This window comes from Dendropsophus ebraccatus, chromosome 4, assembly GCF_027789765.1.
Source record: "Dendropsophus ebraccatus isolate aDenEbr1 chromosome 4, aDenEbr1.pat, whole genome shotgun sequence".
Classification (NCBI taxonomy): domain Eukaryota; kingdom Metazoa; phylum Chordata; class Amphibia; order Anura; family Hylidae; genus Dendropsophus; species Dendropsophus ebraccatus.
Window position 1 is genome coordinate 27163232 of NC_091457.1, and position 17978 is coordinate 27181209.

General features: G+C 43.9%; 1 protein-coding gene across 2 annotated transcripts; it reads right to left on the reverse strand.

Moving 5' to 3' along the window:
• Positions 1 to 419: 419 nt before the first annotated feature.
• On the reverse strand, positions 420 to 16711 carry NADSYN1 (NAD synthetase 1). Of its 2 annotated transcripts, XM_069965330.1 has the most exons (21): positions 16581 to 16711; positions 15381 to 15441; positions 14611 to 14727; positions 12963 to 13016; positions 12429 to 12518; positions 11310 to 11361; positions 9995 to 10083; positions 9225 to 9342; positions 8895 to 9026; positions 8687 to 8761; positions 8053 to 8177; positions 7923 to 7971; positions 5513 to 5615; positions 5251 to 5419; positions 4964 to 5099; positions 4539 to 4645; positions 3661 to 3792; positions 3511 to 3580; positions 2499 to 2624; positions 1065 to 1241; positions 420 to 603 (listed from the first exon to the last, which is right to left on the reverse strand). In XM_069965330.1, exons 1-21 carry the CDS (start codon positions 16663 to 16665, stop codon positions 550 to 552), a joined length of 2121 nt encoding a protein of 706 aa, XP_069821431.1. In that variant the 5' UTR covers positions 16666 to 16711; the 3' UTR covers positions 420 to 549. The 2 variants fall into 2 exon arrangements, with proteins under 2 accessions (XP_069821431.1, XP_069821432.1); XM_069965331.1 differs by lacking the exons at positions 420 to 603; positions 1065 to 1241 and having other exon boundaries at positions 2557 to 2624; positions 3438 to 3580.
• Between the last annotated feature and the right edge of the window lie 1267 nt (positions 16712 to 17978).

Consider the following 17978-nt stretch of genomic DNA (forward strand, 5'->3'; position numbering starts at 1 on the left):
TGGGAGCAGAGCTTTGAATCTCCCGCCCTCACTTCCTGTCCACTGTCAAAAGTGCTGTTGTTATTGAAGAGCGTCATTGACAATGGAGAATAGGGTTAAAACAGTGACAACTAGTGTCCAATGTTATAATTTTGAATTACACACTGAAAACAAAATTTTTTTTCAAATGAAGTGAATTACAAATATGCCAGATATCGATGTCTCTGCCAGAATATGCAAAGTTGTTATTAATGACTGGTACTCTTCAAGGCGTATTGGCCATGTCAGCTGGCTACACCTATAAGATAATTTTCCCTATATATTTCCTAATCCCCCAATACACACGCATACTTGCTTACATATATATGGAAAAAAATGTGACTGGGAAAACATCCAAGCATCATTTCAGACTCTTATTACAATAGGACTCAACTCACATATCCAGTAAAAAATTAAAGTGCTTTATTGTGGTTGATTGAAATCCCAATAATAATCACATTTATTCTAGTAAATCAAACATTTGCTTTATTTAAATATATTGAAATGGACTAAAGAGGATTGGACTAAATCTCAGTCTACTTCTTCGCACAGCGCCCCCTTTTCACAGTCCTCCAGACAGGATACCTGAAAGGATCAACAAAGAGAATAAAAACGACATTAGAGCCACATAGTAATAAATGGTTATAAACAGTATGATCTATGGTATACTATAGAGTGTGGGGGCAGGGTATGAATGGGGGGGGCGGTATCAAGAAAAGAGATGATAGATAATCACTGGAAATCACAGTGCAAACACTGTTATAGCGCTATTTCCTACTGGAAACACTTGATGAATAAAGCAGCGGTTTGACTTTCATCTGCCCTGTAGTGCTGTGATGCTTTTCTACTATCTATACAAGAACTGTGACCTGGGTTCACATCTCTGCTGGCACCCACTAAAAGGAGGCTTCTCTTTAGAAGTGCAGCTCTCTTGGTCATTAGACAGACAGTCATACATACACATATATATATATATATATATATATATATATATATATATACACACAAAACCTATAAATACATATACATTATATGAAGAGAATTACCTGTTCATCAATACAGCGGAACTGCCATGTCCAGCCTGCATTGTACAGGAATGGCCGTAGGTCAAAGCGGTTATCATCGGGGCTGTAGCTCTCGGCATGGTAAGCGGGAGTCAGCGTGGTCATCTTGTGTCTATTAATGGAGTACATGCGGAAGAAGTGCTTCACTTTCTCAGCCACCTGAAGTGCAATGTACAAATAAAACAGAAGTATTTAGATTCCTATACAATATGAAGAATTTTCCTATACAGATACATAAATGTTATTCACAAACTGTATGGACTGTGGCAGCCTCTGTGTAGTAAGAAAGGGCTTAAGGATCCCTTGCAGGTCCCTTCGGTATCAGCAAACTGGATGAAAATGTAAATCTTTGCCATTGTTTCCATGACATGTTTCACCAGACTTCTGGCATCTTCAGGGGGTAGCACAGCTTTCAACTACATAGTCAAGTCACATTCTTATGACCTTCACACAATACCTTCTGTGTGTGGATAGAAGCTAGACGGGCTGGGATCCTGCTAGGTTGTCATATAGCTATGTATCCCACAGCTGCTGAAGGGTGCACAGACTAAACATGACAACCAAGGAGGCCTCTGGGTAATAAGGGGGCCAGGGTAGTAACTAAAAGTTTTGGTCATGCTCTTGGAACCAAAGTTGGACATTTCTAGCCAGGTCACATGTCACATGTGTTGCTAGAATATTCCATCCATCTGATCGCGTCTTTTGAGGCTGCTTCAAAATTTATAGTTATCAGCCACACATTTTCCTGTGTACATAGGGTTATTTGTGGCCGATAACGATAAAGGGAAACTGACAGCATGGATATACATATATCTGTACTGTCAGTTTCCTGATCACAAGCGGTGTATACTTACCTAGTGCATTGCTGCTGAGATCCTGCATCCAGCTCTCCCGTCCGGCTGCTGCTGTAACTTCCAGCCTGGTCTTCTCTAGAATGATTAACAGCTGGAGGAGGTGGGGCCTGAAGATACAGCTGGCAACCCAAGGACTGGAGAGCTGGATGGCAGATCACAAGCAGTGCGGATGGTAAGTATACACTGTTTGTCATCTGGAAACAGACAGCACAGTTTTTTCTGTGCTGTCAGTTTCCATAGCTGCATGAACAACACAAGGATCGTTGGTGCAGCCCAGCTGCTCAATTTGTCTTGCTGTATAAAGGCACTGCGCATGTTTGCATCTGCCTGTGGCAGACAAATCTTTAGGTCTAAAAAATCAACTCCTGTTCACAGTAAAATAGGCAGAATTGTGTGCGGAGCCCCCGCCACAGACTCCACTCAAAATCCCACCTGCCTCAGCGACAAATGTCACTGCCATGGCCGATCATCTACATGGGGTTTCTGTTGCGTTGTCTCTGCACAATAAAAAAAAAAAAAAAATTGCCAAAAAAGTCAAAAGGAAGATATTGACTTTACTCACTTGTCTTGGTGAAATTTCCCTCCACATAAGCAGCAATTTACAGAACATACTATAGGGTCCAGTTTTCACAACTTTTCGCAGTTTCCCATAGACAGAAAGCTCATCATATGTCATCCCCATATCATCCTGCAGGGGGCAGAAGAGAAGGACTAAACATTCATGAAGATACAAGCAACTTTATGCTGCGTGTACAATCATTGGTGGACTGTTAGTTAGACATAGGGGGAGATGTCATGCAGAAGATGGTTATAGATGAATACATGTACCACAAATGGTGATGGGAAATGTAGTTCAGTTTGGGGATTAGTTCACTATGTTCTAGTCCATTTAAAAGAGTAGATTAAAAGATCATCTCATTTTGTTCATATAGTTCATTATATACAGTATATATATATATATCTTAAACTAATAATTTGCAATCATAGTATATTATATATAGTTCTCCTGGGCTGGACTCTGTTGCGCCCCCTGGCTGTAGTTCATTTTGAACTAATCTTTGCCAGGAAAGTGAACTTAATTTTTTAGGTCACTTTAAAGATTAGTTCATTTGAACTGATCATTCACAAACTACCCATCACTAATCACAATAGCTTTTTCATTTCCTAAAGATCTTTTTAACAAAAGCCCAGTCAACTGCTCTCTTAAGGCCCTATTACACCAAGCGATTATATTGGCCGTATTCGGCTGATCTTTGCCTTTCAACATGTTAAAAAATTTTTCAACGATAGGGTCTGCTGAAGACCACAGCTAGTTCTTTGCTGGAACTGTCTACTACAATACTGCACCCCTACGAACAAAAATCTTTAACTGAGATTATTTTAATTAAGTTATTTTTATTAAAAAACATACAAAAATTACAACAAGAATTGGAAATCCCCAGCAAGGTGAATAAATTCTCCTGCCCTCTGCATAGAATGTAAGGACAGCATTGCAGCTTACAGGAGACATAGGCAGATCTCAGCGTTCACTGTTGCAGGTACTGGCTCATGCTGGTTGGGTTTTGGGTTATTACCTCATCTGTCTGGGACACCTGTCCGTCTGTAAGCGGCTCCAGTTCTGCAGTGGGTGGGGCGGATAATATACTGAAATGTAAATACAGGCACCATTGGTTAGAGGGATACAATCACTGCTGATAAAAACCATAATACAGGCGACCACCCACCTTGTCAGTGCAGTCAGCTGGAAACTGTCTATACAATACTGGATGAAACCTCTCAGATCTGTCTTACTTATCCCACCAATGGGGTTTATATCAGCACTCGAACAGTCGTATTTCGTGAGATATCCTCGGAGACTGTGGAAGATAAGAAGAGTGGGAGGGTTTTATAGTTCTGCTTTTGCAATATATTAGCTGGAAATATCAATCCTGGAAGTCTGGAAAAACAGCATAAGTAGCACATCTTTACTAAACATGCAATGTACTCGCACGTTTCTGGGCTCTTTCAACCTCTTTGCCACATAGCAGCTGCTATTCTTATAGTTACATTCATGATAGTGGTGCCACACATTACTTTGCCCCATTGCTTACAACACACAACAAATTAATAGGAGAATACTTACCTGTCCACCCTTTCCTGGTGTCCTCCTGGCCTCTCACTGCAGCCACAGGCCGCTCAAACAATCATTGACCGAGTCGGGAAAGCCAGTGATTGGCTGAGCAGCATGTCACCCCAGAGATGGCTATAGAAACGTCAGCGGCAACTGCGGTGAGCAGAGAAAAGCCAGAAGGACACTGAGGAGCATAGAGAGGTAAGTATTACTTGTTTTTTTTCTATACACTGTTTCATTAGCCGCCACACACGTCCTATTACACAGTGGGACGCGTGGCGATGATTTTTAAACCTACTGAAAGACAATGATCAGCCGATGATCAGCTCTTTAGCTGATCCTTTATTACACAGGGTGATATCTGCCAAATTCTGCCTGATTGGGCAGATAATCACTCAGTATAATAGGGCCTGAAATTTTTGAGGGTCCAAAAAGTCAGCAAGCCACTTGATATAGAATTATTTCACTAAAAATAAGAAATGTGTTACGCACCTTTCATCGACATTCGCTGAGCCCAGAACCAGCAGACCACCAGGCAAACCACGTGTCCAAAGACTGAGCTGGGTGAATAAATAGGCGATGACCATGCGTATCCTGGCCTAGAAAGATGGGAGACAGGTTTTTACTGTGTATTAACTAGAAGAACTTGAAAGGGTTGTCCAGCATTAAAAGAAATTAAAAGGGGTCACCTGCCCGATCCCCCACTGCTGTCATTTTGATGGTGCCCAGTGTCCACTGATCAGTGCTTACTGTGCCTGCATCAATACAATGAAATACAAAGCTGCCAATCAGTGGCTGAGGTGGGATACCACTGCAGACTGTGATTGGTTGAGCAGGCATTTCCTGTCAAGAGGGACTCAGGAAGTGATGAGAAACGGGGATCAGGCAGGCAACCCCTTCAATAAGATCCTAATTACCTGAACATTCTGAAGGGCAAGGTTCTCTGGGCTGCTTCCTCCATGGACACGGAATTGAGGAACTTTGCCAGTCACCATAGTAAATATCCCAATAATTGCTTTAACAGCTGCATCAATGTTTGGGGTCAGGTGGTAGCTAAAGATAGAAAAATAAATAGTGAATGGAACCATAAAGATATGCTGTATAGGTGCCAGGTATTGCCCACGAGTTTGGGTAGATACCTCGTATTCTAGTCAGATGAGGCCAAGTGTGCCCCCTATGCTAGTATCAGAAAGCCCAAAACTACCTGCCTATTTGTTCTGACAAAGTCCTTGCCCGTTCCTTTGTTTCGTATGAAGAATTCTCTGTTGCCATGTAGCAGGTGGTTAAGAGACGACTGCAGAGTTCCTGGGGCATCCTGGGCACGTATAATGCATCACCTACTATATGACGCACATCATCCACAACTTCTTCATCTTAAAAAAAAAAAGAAAGGACAGTATTTACCAAAAATTTCTTGACACTTGTCAATTTTTTTAAAGCTACAGTATGTAGTCTATGTAACTTACTGCCCGCATCCACAGCCTGACAAACTAGGCGGCACATGGAGTATACAATGCACGCTACTGCAGAGCTGTCCACACCACCGCTAAGGGGAAGGAGGAATCCCCCCTAAAACACAATGTTAAATACAAATTAGAAACAGAGAAGATTGCCGTCAGAAAAAGCCTTCTTATTATGTTAGTATATATATATGTGTTTATCCCAGGCAGGTTTACATTAAAAAGCAGGATATATCAGGATCACAATCTCACTCTTCCTACTGGTTATAGCTTTAGTGACTTATTAAGAGTCAGAAATCACTACCTCTAAATCCTTCTCTTCTGAAGTCTTTGCCAACACAGTACTGCCGATATGAAACTCAGATAGAGGATTCCTACTCCCCAAGTGCATTATTTTACATTTGGAAACACTCAACTGTAGTTTCCATTGTTTGGACCACTTATCTAGTAAAGCTAAATCATTGTCCACATTAAGGCACCACCTTCATCCAGCACTTTTGGGACATTAATCAAAAAAGTCACTAGTTAGTGGATGAAGACCGTCCCCATGCCTACAAAGATCTACTAAGTTGGGCCATATAAGTAACGCTCATAGCAATTACTTATATTATATGGCTGGAAACAGAACTCAGGGCCATATAGCAATGTATTTATGGCTGCAGGGGTGATTTTATAGTGATTGGTTCCATTTTAAGAGCTCTGGCGTGGACAAGTTTCTCTGAAATTGCACTGTTATAGGGGGTTCAAGACTACACAGCCAGACTGCTGTTATAGGGGGTTCAAGACTACACAGCCAGACTGCTGTTATAGGGGGGCTCCAGACTATACAACCAGACTGCTGTTATAAGGGACTCCACATTACACAGCCAGACTGCTGCTATAGGGGGCTCCAGACTACACAGCCAGACTGCTGTTATAGGGGGGCTCCAGACTATACAAGCAGACTGCTGTTATAGGGGGCTCCAGACTACACAGCCAGACTGCTGTTATAAGGGACTCCACATTACACAACCAGACTGCTGCTATAGGGGGCTCCAGACTACACAGCCAGACTGCCGTTATAGGGGCAGTCCAGACTACACAGCCAGACTGCTGTTATAGGGGGCTCCAGACTACACAGCCAGACTGCCGTTATAGGGGGGCTCCAGACTACACAGCCAGACTTCTGTTATAGGGGGGCTCCAGACTACACAGCCAGACTTCTGTTATAGGGGGGCTCCAGACTACACAGCCAGACTGCCGTTATAGGGGGCTCCAGACTACACAGCCAGACTGCCGTTATAGGGGGCTCTAGTCTACACAGCCAGACTGCCGTTATAGGGGGCTCCAGACTACACAGCCAGACTGCTGTTATAGGGGGCTCCAGACTACACAGCCAGACTGCTGTTATAGGGGGAGGTCCAGAATACACAGCCAGACTGCTGTTATAAGGAGCTCCAGACTACACAGCCAGACTGCTTTTATAGGGGGAGGTCCAGACTACACAGCCAGACTGACGTTATAAGGGGCTCCAGACTACACAGCCAGACTGCCGTTATAGGGGGCTCCAGACTACACAGCCAGACTGCCGTTATAGGGGGCTCTAGACTACACAGCCAGACTGCTGTTATAGGGGGAGGTCCAGACTACACAGCCAGACTGACGTTATAAGGGGCTCCAGACTACACAGCCAGACTGCCGTTATAGGGGGCTCTAGACTACACAGCCAGACTGCTGTTATAGGGGGCTCCAGACTACACAGCCAGACTGCTGTTATAGGGGCGGTCCAGACTACACAGCCAGACTGCTGTTATAGGGGCAGTCCAGACTACACAGCCAGACTGCTGTTATAGGGGGCTCCAGAATACACAGCCAGACTGCTGTTAAAGGGAGATCCAGACTACACAGCCAGACTGCCGTTATAGGGGGCTCTAGACTACACAGCCAGACTGCTGTTATAGGGGGAGGTCCAGACTACACAGCCAGACTGCCGTTATAAGGGGCTCCAGACTACACAGCCAGACTGCCGTTATAAGAGGCTCCAGACTACACAGCCAGACTGCTGTTATAGGGGAGGTCCAGACTACACAGCCAGACTGCTGTTATAGGGGGAAGTCCAGACTACACAGCCAGACTGCCGTTATAGGGGGCTCTAGACTACACAGACTGCTGTTATAAGGGGCTCCAGACTACACAGCCAGACTGCTGTTATAGGGGCAGTCCAGACTACACAGCCAGATGTCTGTTATAGGGGGCTGCAGACTACACAACCATACTGCTGTTATAGGGGGCTCCAGACTACACAACCAGACTGCCGTTATAGGGGGCTCCAGACTACACAGCCAGACTGCTGTTATAAGGGGGCTCCAGACTACACAACCAGACTGCTGTTATAGGGGGCTCCATCTAAACTTTAAATAAGTATAAAGTACTGTACCTGTTTACTGCGTCGTAAATAGTCCCAAAGCCAGCATGCAGGTCCAAGGCTGTAATGACAAAGATTATTATAAAACTTTACAAATCACAACATTTCCCCTCATCCCATGCTATAGTGCAGTTTCCAATACCTTATTTCTTCAGCAGGGGTGTGATACTTCCATTGGATTGGCTCAGATGTGAGAGTATACACATCATCAAATGAGGACAGAGAGAAATCCACATGTACTCTATGAAATGGGGAAACTCTGCTCGCCTGCACAATATAACAAAGCTAATGTTAATGTAGGGTTATAGAAACAACAGATTAGCCTCCTTTTATTAGAAACACTGCCACTCTCAGTGTTATCCAGCATTAGGGTCATTGGGGGCTGGGACTACTGCCCTTAGTGCCCTGATCCGCCCCAGCTGTACCACCCCTTCTAATACAAATTGGGCGGTGCTCTGCAGTGAAATCACTCTGGCGCTCATCACTGCAGCTCGCTGGATGAATAGGGCGGGCTGTTTGGGGTAAATCAGTGCACTAAGGGCGGTAGTCCCACCCCCAGTGCACCAAACTGCCTATTCAGCCTATAGATTAAACTACAAACTACACCAAAATGGCGCCAAGGATGAAGTTAAGAAACTTACATTAATCCTCAGCACTCCATGCGCTATAGGGACATATTAGCAGGTTAGGTGCTTCTAACCTTCTGATAGTTTCCCTTTAAGTTGTTGTAAAATTCTGGATAACATGGAGAGTAATAGAAACAAAAAGTCCCTTACTGAGATGCAGCGTGATGAGGTATGAGCCCTGTAACTGCGGACGTCTTCCAAATCTAATGTGGCCGTAAGAACTTCCTGTGGGAAAGAAAAAAAATGGTCAAGTTCACACTTTGCATTACGGTGTGTTTTTTTATTTTTTAGTCAAAACAGAATTCACACAGAGAGGCCATTTAAGTCTACTTAGTTCAGTCCTGGGCAATGACCTTACCACATTTTCAAGAGAGAACTGCGAGCCCTGTGCTACAATGTCTCCATTGATGGAAATCATCGAGCAGCCATCATAATACAGCCGGTCGCTGTCACAGCCCCTCAGATTGGACAGAAGATAAATGCCGCCATTCTGTAAAACAAAGATGGGAAAGAGGTTTCAAGGGAATTGTTGGAATAATACAGGGGAACATGTAACAACTCATATGCACGTGTATGATTAACCCCACCTATGATGAAGAAGCAAGATGGTGCTCAGACCTTCACTATCATTCATGATATAGTAAAGTCAGTGATAGATACATATAGTAATAACATAAGTGGCCTGTACCTTTGTAGTAGTAGACTTGACCAGATCTACTCTCAGATGGGCTTTCCTCAATTCATGATGACTCCCAGAACCATTAGTGAATATCTCCACCCCGTCCAGGCCCATGTCAATGTGAGGACTGCAGAAGGTAAGAAAAGGATATTAAGATCATCAAAGCCAGGGTGTATAATATAGTATAGTGACAAACCACCTGACTGGGAACCCAGAAAAAGGGGTCCACCCTGGTTACTCCCCTTCTCTATCTAGTGAAGATTTACAGGAAAGAACTTCCCTCTATATTTTCATATACCCTGGTGGTGAATTCTGCATTAAAATAAGAGGGTCCTCTGCTAATGGAGAGCGGTTACAAATATGCTGGTGGACCTCCCCTGGCCTGCAATACACAGACACCCCATTGCTATGAATGGACAATGTGTGATGCTAAATTTTATCTGTGGTGGCGGTGCAGAGAAACTTCGGGGGGAAGCGAGCACCAACCTGTCAGCTCAGTGCTTGTTTCCCCCTCATTCCCTGCTTACTGCCTGTGCTATTACATGCGCAGGCAGGGAGCCTTAGATCGTTTGAGCTGCCCATTGAAGTCAGCAGTGGACTGCTGCCACCGTTCCTGTTACACGGAGCAACAAACATGTTTGTGATCTTTTAGCATGTTGAAAGACCATGATCAGCTGCTCGTTGCGTTTCAACATGCACTATTACACTAAACAACCTGAATGGTCATATACTCTGCATAAAAGGATAACGGAACAAACAAATACATAATCGTATTTTACCTATTAGGCGCCCACAACTCTTCACAAATCTCGGACCCCAAGCAAGTGTCTCTGGTTGCCAAGACTGCATCACCAAATGGTACAGTGTCCTAAAAGAGAATTATACCTAATCATGCTACCAAGCACAGCTCCATACTTTTCATAGTGGATGTTCCTGGTATTACAATTCACTGCAACTATGGTACCATTTAGGTGTATGGACTAAGCTCCAATACCACACACCACCACTACAACTAGTACAGCACTGGATCAGATAAACAATAAAGGGGGGGGGGGGGGTTCTTGGTGGAGCGCCATGGACTCCTTGCTCAGCTAATCTGCGGAAACACTGGCAGCTGCCCCACCACCACCATCACTATCTGTATAAGAAGAAAGGTCTGGGGGACTATTTCTGTGCCGAAATCCTTGACTGACTGAGATCTCCCAATCCAATCAGGGGGGGTGAAGCCGCCAAAGCCCAACCTGTTGACATGAAAGTGATGACAGGTTCCCTTTAAAGTATCATTGTTTGTAAAAAATTTGACAAGTAATAGAGACATATCAAAAGTTTTGATCAGTCTGGGTCTGAGTGTTCAGACCCGTACCAATCGGGAGATTCTCTCCTGGCTTCCTGTCACGTAATATCAGTCAGGCTCCATAGACTTACATAGGCAATCAGATGGAACCTGACTGATCACGTGACACAGAGTCAGGAGAGGATCGCCTGACTCGTTTTCCCGATCGGTATGGGTCTGAACACTCAGGGGGACATTTATCAAACATGGTGTAAAGTGAAACTGGTTCAGTTGCCCCTAGCAACCAATCAGATTCCACCTTTCATTTTCCAAAGAGTCTGTGAGGAATGAAAAGTGGAATCTGATTGGTTGCTAGGGGCAACTGAGCCAGTTTCACTTTACACCATGTTTGATAAATCTCCCCCTCAGTCTTAAAGACATGTCAAACATTTTACGGACGACGGTGACCCTTTAAAGGTGTATTTCAGCCAAAAGCATTTATCAAGTATCCACTGGGTAGGTGACAAACACTAGATCAGTTTCAGTCTGACCACTTTGACCCCCACCAATCCAATATTTATGGATTTTTGGCTGGAATACCATTTTAACTTTTACCCAAACCTCCACTTCCTACATAACATATTATCCCTGTAAATTATATTACATTATTATTCCTATTTACCTAAATGACCCCGTTCACACTGCAGGTCCCCCATCACCCACTGAAATGAGACATTCAATGATCACAGGGGATACTGAGAGTTCTCCGACAGAGACAATATTATATGGTGGTAAAGCAGGTAAGGAAATAGAAATCAGACCTGTCCTGTGATCTTCTGGATGGTTCTTGGAAGAAAGTGATCCTCAATTTCTCTAAAAGACATGACGTGGGATTTGCTCTGTAGTCTGTGATATCACATTAAATGGGCACTGACAAAACGTTTGCCAGGTCCCAGAGCCATAACAAAAGTATTGGTCAAGTTCTAGGTGTTCAGAATCCGACAGATCATTGTATAAAGCTGGGAGAACCTCGGATCAGCACCTTACTCCGGGGCTCGCCACAGGTAACAGTTTCCATAGTAAGTTGCCTAGCCGAGCACTTCTTCTGGCTCTAGCTAATGATCGACGGGGTCTCTGAACACCCACACCCTGATTTGACATGTCAGACAAAAGTTTCTGAAAGTGACCAAAAGACATCTCAGATAGGACCCCAAACCAATTCTGCCCCTCAAATTGCTAAAAAAAATGCCATTTTAAAGGGGTATTACATGCTCTTTGCTGGTTTCCCTTCCCTGCACAGCGGCACCCCAGCCATCTAGAGGGCCGGCCTGCAGTTCCTTCCACAGCCACATGGCCAGGAGGGCCGGTATGCAGGGAAAACCAGCAAAGGAGATGCTACATTGCACCAGTGCTGTGGTCCCACATCATTGGGATCAGTGGGTATCAGACCCGTGTGGTGATCATAGGGCGACAGAATATTGTAGAATTATGCCTAGAACAAAAAATTGTTCTAATCTACTGGGCCAGAAAGTGTCAGAGATTTGTGATTTACTTCTATTAAAAAATCTTAAGTGTTCTAGTGCTTATCAGCTGCTGTATGTCCTGCAGGAAGTGGTGTATTCTTTCCAGTCTGGAGAACAGGAGAGGTTTTCTATGGGGATTTGCTACTGCTCTGGACAGTTCCTGACAAGGACAGAGGTGGCAGCAGAGAGCATAGTACTAGTCTGGAGAGAATACACAACTTACTGCAGGACATACAGCAGCTGATAAGTACTGGAAAACTTGCGATTTTTTAAATAGAAGTAAATTACAAATCTCTGGCACTTTCTGTCACCCGTTGATTTAAAAAAAAAAATTGAACTACCCCTGTAATGCTACATTTGCATAAATCCCATTAACTGCTAATTGTTCATACACAGTATATAGCTATAGGACTTTACCTTGACTTATTCCATGGGGTGAACCACCGCAGCTCTCGGTAATTTCCGGCATTAGCCATCACCATTTTTGGTCGTATTAGAAGTATTTTCCTGTCCAACACACAATCGGTTAAATGGGAGATTATCCTAGTATAATACAATAGGGGGGAAGAGGCACTATGGCCCCCAAATATACTCTGACCCGCTCCATGCTCTATTAATGTTACGAGGTCTGAACACCAAGATCCCAACGGTTCAGACTTTTGACATATCTCTAGCATCATGAATCACTTTTCCATGGGGCTGGAATACCCCTTTAAGTTAGGTGCCTGGAAATCCCCATAGATGTTTATGAACAGTCCCCATAGAATATAATGGAGAATATCACACAAAAGTAAATAGCCAACTCTCATATACTTCTCCTTCCCTGTGTGGATGGGTTCTAAATGGCAATTTAGAATTTCAAGCATCATGTGACCCAAAATAATAACTATGGATTTCTATGTTCTTATTCTTGGATAGTTTTCTTCGCAGACGTGAAAAGGACGGACTTACCTGTTGAGGAATATGACTCTGCAGTTGTATCGCACGTTTTTGTGCAGCATCGGCCTGTAGGAAACAGGAAGCAGCCATTACGTTATATGCAAAGGTGATTATTGTAATCGTTTTATACAGTCAGCCTCAAGCTATATATTCCCCTTACATTAAAAGAACACTCTAGATAAAACTACTACAATGCCTAATGCATTGTACTGGGTCTAAGGAGGTGGAGCATGACACAAGAGATTTAAAGGGTACTTAAAAAAATAGATATAAACCAACCCCAGGGTCCTGCATTTTGAACAATACAGAGGGTTATTTTTGCTAGGAGTGTATACGTGTATAAAATATTATTAGCATAGGTTTTATATGGGCTCCAGTATACTGATGGTGGCCACTGTTATTGCCACTTTCTCTTTGTCAACTCCCTACAGGAGGTCCACCTGCATAGACTTAGGGGCTTATTCCACCGGACGATTATCATTCGCATAATCGTTAACCATTTCAAACGACCGCTATTGCGAAAGACCTGAAAACGTTCACTCATTTCCATGGAACGATAATCGTTACTTATGATCGTATTTGCGATTGTTTTTTCTTCGCTATTTCTTCGCTATTGCGTTCGTATCTACTGCGAACGACCGAACGACGCCTTATTCAATGCGAATGATTTGCGAAAGTTTTGCGAACGAGCAACGATAAAAATAGGTCCAGGTCTTATAAAGCGATCAACGACTTCTCGTTCGGTCGTTAATCGTTAACTGCATTTCAACCTAACGATTATCTTTAGATTCGAACGATTTAACGATAATCTAAACAATAATTGTCCGGTGGAATGGGGCCCTTAAAGTCTAAAACTGGCCATACACATTAGATACTGTCTTCCAAAACTTGCCCATCTCGGTGTGATCGTAAAGGAGACGTCCGGCCATTTTTAAAATCTCCCCGTTCCTGCAGAGAGCGGCCGGACCGGCCTCAGGACCCCCGCTGAGCTCTGGGATCTGCGGTGCTGACACGTCCTGACCCGTCTAATGGACTGGCCACACAGCCAGTCGGTGACTGGGACAGGATGCCGCTACAGTCACTGATTTGCTGAGCGGCCAGTTCATCAGCCGAGACAGGCCTTGTCATGACGTCATCACAACTTGGGGGAAATACCTTCCGGCAGGGGTCCCGACGCTCACCGCAGGCACGGGGAGAGGTAAGTTCATACTGCCGGCTACCAAGTTTAAAAAACGGCCAGACTTCTCCTTTAATCATGTAATGTGAATACGGCCTCCAAATCCTCACCTGATGGCAGATATCGGGAAAGAGATGATCAGGTATGTTTGATTTCAACTGACTGGGTCATATCCATACCCCATAGAATGATCATGTGACACCATGACAATTGATATAGCCACAGGAAATGACTACCAGAGTCAATGTAAAATCAGTATTCAGTATGGTGCCGCAGGCAGCAATTATGTTACCACTTAAAGCCATGTCTGTGCAGAGGGTTTGGTGCTCTGTATCATGATTTCTTATCATACGGACAAGATATTAGTGGGAGATTATGGCTGTGCCCCCACTAAGTTGATGGAAGCTCCATTGCTCTTATTGTTCTTTACTTTGTTCTTCACATAGTACAGATGGATACAGACAGAACCATCCTCATACTCACATTCCCACATCGCAGATGATGTCTGTAGTTATAGGAGACTCCAGGAGTTTAGCCAAGACTTGAAATGAATGTAATATAGTATCCGACTCAAAGAAATGATCCGAGCAGCCATAGCCACTGTATGCAAAGAAAGAACATCCATATTATAACAGTGAATGTATGTATGTTCACTATAGGCATCTAGACGCCTTAACGATCTGACCCCACATTTGTCATTGGGTGCCCGAAAGGTTACGTAAAGTGATGACCTTGCCGGACGTACACAGCCACGGCAAAGCTAAAGGTTTGGCTGTCCAAGCATGATGGGAGTTGTAGTTTTGCAACCTCTGGAGAGCCAAGGTTCCCTTCCCCTGCTTCAGAGCAACTGAGCTGTAATACAACACACAAACAAAGGACAAGAGTGGCGCTGTTTCTGGAAGAAAGCAGCCATGTTTTAATAATCCTGGAAAACCTCTAAGTTTAAGCCACATGGCCGCCTCTGCTGCCACCAATGTTTGCATCAAGAAATGCAGGACTGTGAGCAGAGAAGAATCGTTTTATACGTGAAACGGCCGTAAGAGGCCTCCATCTATTCTATCCATACCCAATAAGATGCACAGGAGAAGAGGTTGCCTTCATGAGACTAGCCCTAGCTGAGCCTACTCTCCGTACACTGAACCTCTGACCTATGACCATACAGACTTATTTACCTAGGTGGAGGGGCTGACACAAGAGAGAAAAAGGGCAAAAATGTCTGATTAAGCAGCTAAAATGACTAAACCAGAACTCACCAGATTTCTAGCTCTGGGCCCAGGCGATACCGAGCTCCTTTCTCCTTTGCAATCTTAATGCCTGAAAAAAATGTATTCAGAAATTCACTCAATGGCCACAATAATACTAATAATCATACACAGATAGAAATGTCCTGTAAAAAAAGGCTCTCGGGGGCTGCTTTTGGGTAGTGTACATCTTGTTGAGAGATTGGTGACTGCAGGACGTGTCTCTAGCACCCACACCTTGCACCAACGCAGACTCTGGCGGCCACGCGCACTTTCATCCGTGCCATAGACTCCATTCGCCGTCCGTCCAAAGAAAGAACCTTCTCCGTAGTGTGCTCATACCCTTAAAGCAGTGATCATTTAATACATGCAATGTGTTATACAATGCACTGTATAACATACCACTATATACAGCTCTGTATAACATACTACTATATACAGCACTATATAACTTACCACTATATACAGCTCTGTATAACATACTACTATATACAGCACTATATAACTTACCACTATATACAGCTCTGTATAACATACCACTATATACAGCTCTGTATAACATACTACTATATACAGCTCTGTATAACATACTACTATATACAGCACTATATAACATACCACTATATACTGCTCTGTATAACATACTCTTATATACAGCACTATATAACTTACCACTATATACAGCTCTGTATAACATACCACTATATACAGCTCTGTATAATATACCACTATATACTGCTCTGTATAACATACTACTATATACAGCTCTGTATAACATACTACTATATACAGCTCTGTATAACATACCACTATATACAGCTCTGTATAACATACTACTATATACAGCACTATATAACATACCACTATATACAGCTCTGTATAACATACCACTATATACAGCTCTGTATAACATACTACTATATACAGCACTATATAACATACCACTATATACAGCTCTGTATAACATACCACTATATACAGCTCTGTATAACATACCACTATATACAGCACTATATAACATACTACTATATACAGCACTATATAACTTACCACTATATACAGCTCTGTATAACATACCACTATATACAGCACTATATAACATACTACTATATACAGCACTATATAACATACTACTATATACAGCACTATATAACATACTACTATATACAGCACTATATAACATACTACTGTCACATGTTGTCTGTCACTTACTCTGTAAGATTCTATGGAGATTCCCTTCAAAATCCAGTGCCCATTGGTTGAGGGAGCAGGTGGCCAGAGTGACTTTCCTGCCCATGGTGCCAGGCTCTGCAGACTATCCTCCCTGATAGACTGTATACACACTAGTGACAGCCCTTCCTCCCCCAGTGCTGACACCTCCCAGCACATCACACATCACTTCCTGCCTCTTCTCTCCTCTCCCAGAGTCTCTGCACTGTACACACAGCTAAGGATCTCTGCCAGTGACTGACTGTGCAGCTGCTGCAGAGCCACAACTCTCAGCATGCCCTGACAGCAGCAGCAGGCTGGGAGTTGTAGTTCTGCTTTAGTGTATAGAGCAGACATTGTGCTGGTTGTCTGCACATTACAGATCCATAGACTACAGGAGGGTGTAGGCTCCTCTCTTATTTGAGCATAGCTTTTGCTTCTACAGTAACCATACCTACACAGAAGCAAACTGCATCCAAGTTGAGTAACCAGAATATTTGGGTCGATCGGAGCGGCGGGGGTGGCGATCAGAGCGGCAGTGGCGATCGAGCCGGCGCAGGGGGCTGCGGATGAGCGGGGGGCCAGGCTGCGAGCAGGGGACCGGGCAGTGAGCGGGGGGCCGGGCAGCTAGCGGGGGGCCGGGCGGCGGGTGGCCGGACTATTGCGCGACGACTGTTTACACGGAACAATCGGCAAATTATTTGCGAACAACGAACGACGAATTGATAACATGTTGAATGATCAAAACTAACGATTTCTCGTTCGTCGTTTGATCGTTCGCTGCGTTTACACGTACGACTATCGTTCGAATTCGATCGTTATCGCGCAAATTCGCACGATAATCGTGCAAACGCAGCCTTAAAAGGACCAGCTAACATCATTTCAGTGATTCGATTCAGGGAAGAAAAAGAGTGCTGCACCTCACACCTATGGCCAGAGCCGGACTGGGGCTGAAAAGCAGCCCTGGCACAAAACCCCCACCAGCCCCCATATATATCGTCGCCCCCCCCCCCCCCCCCCCCCCCCCACACACACACACACACACACCCATTTCGCCAGCTATTTCGAACAGAAGAATTTTTTGCTCTACTTAGTCACATTACTTTCTTACATATGTGAAGCCCAGAATTATCACAGAAGAAAAATAAGTGTACACTACCAATATAATTAATAATACCGCCATACACTGACCATATAGTCACCAGATACCAGGTGTACACAGATGCAGCAGACTATTACACCCTCAAGACTACAGAATAGAATACAGCAGTGATATCACATACCAGGTGTACACAGATGCAGCAGACTATTACACCCTCAAGACTACAGAATAGAATATAGCAGTGATATCAGCTACCAGGTGTACACAGATGTTGCAGAGTATTACACCCTGCAGACTAT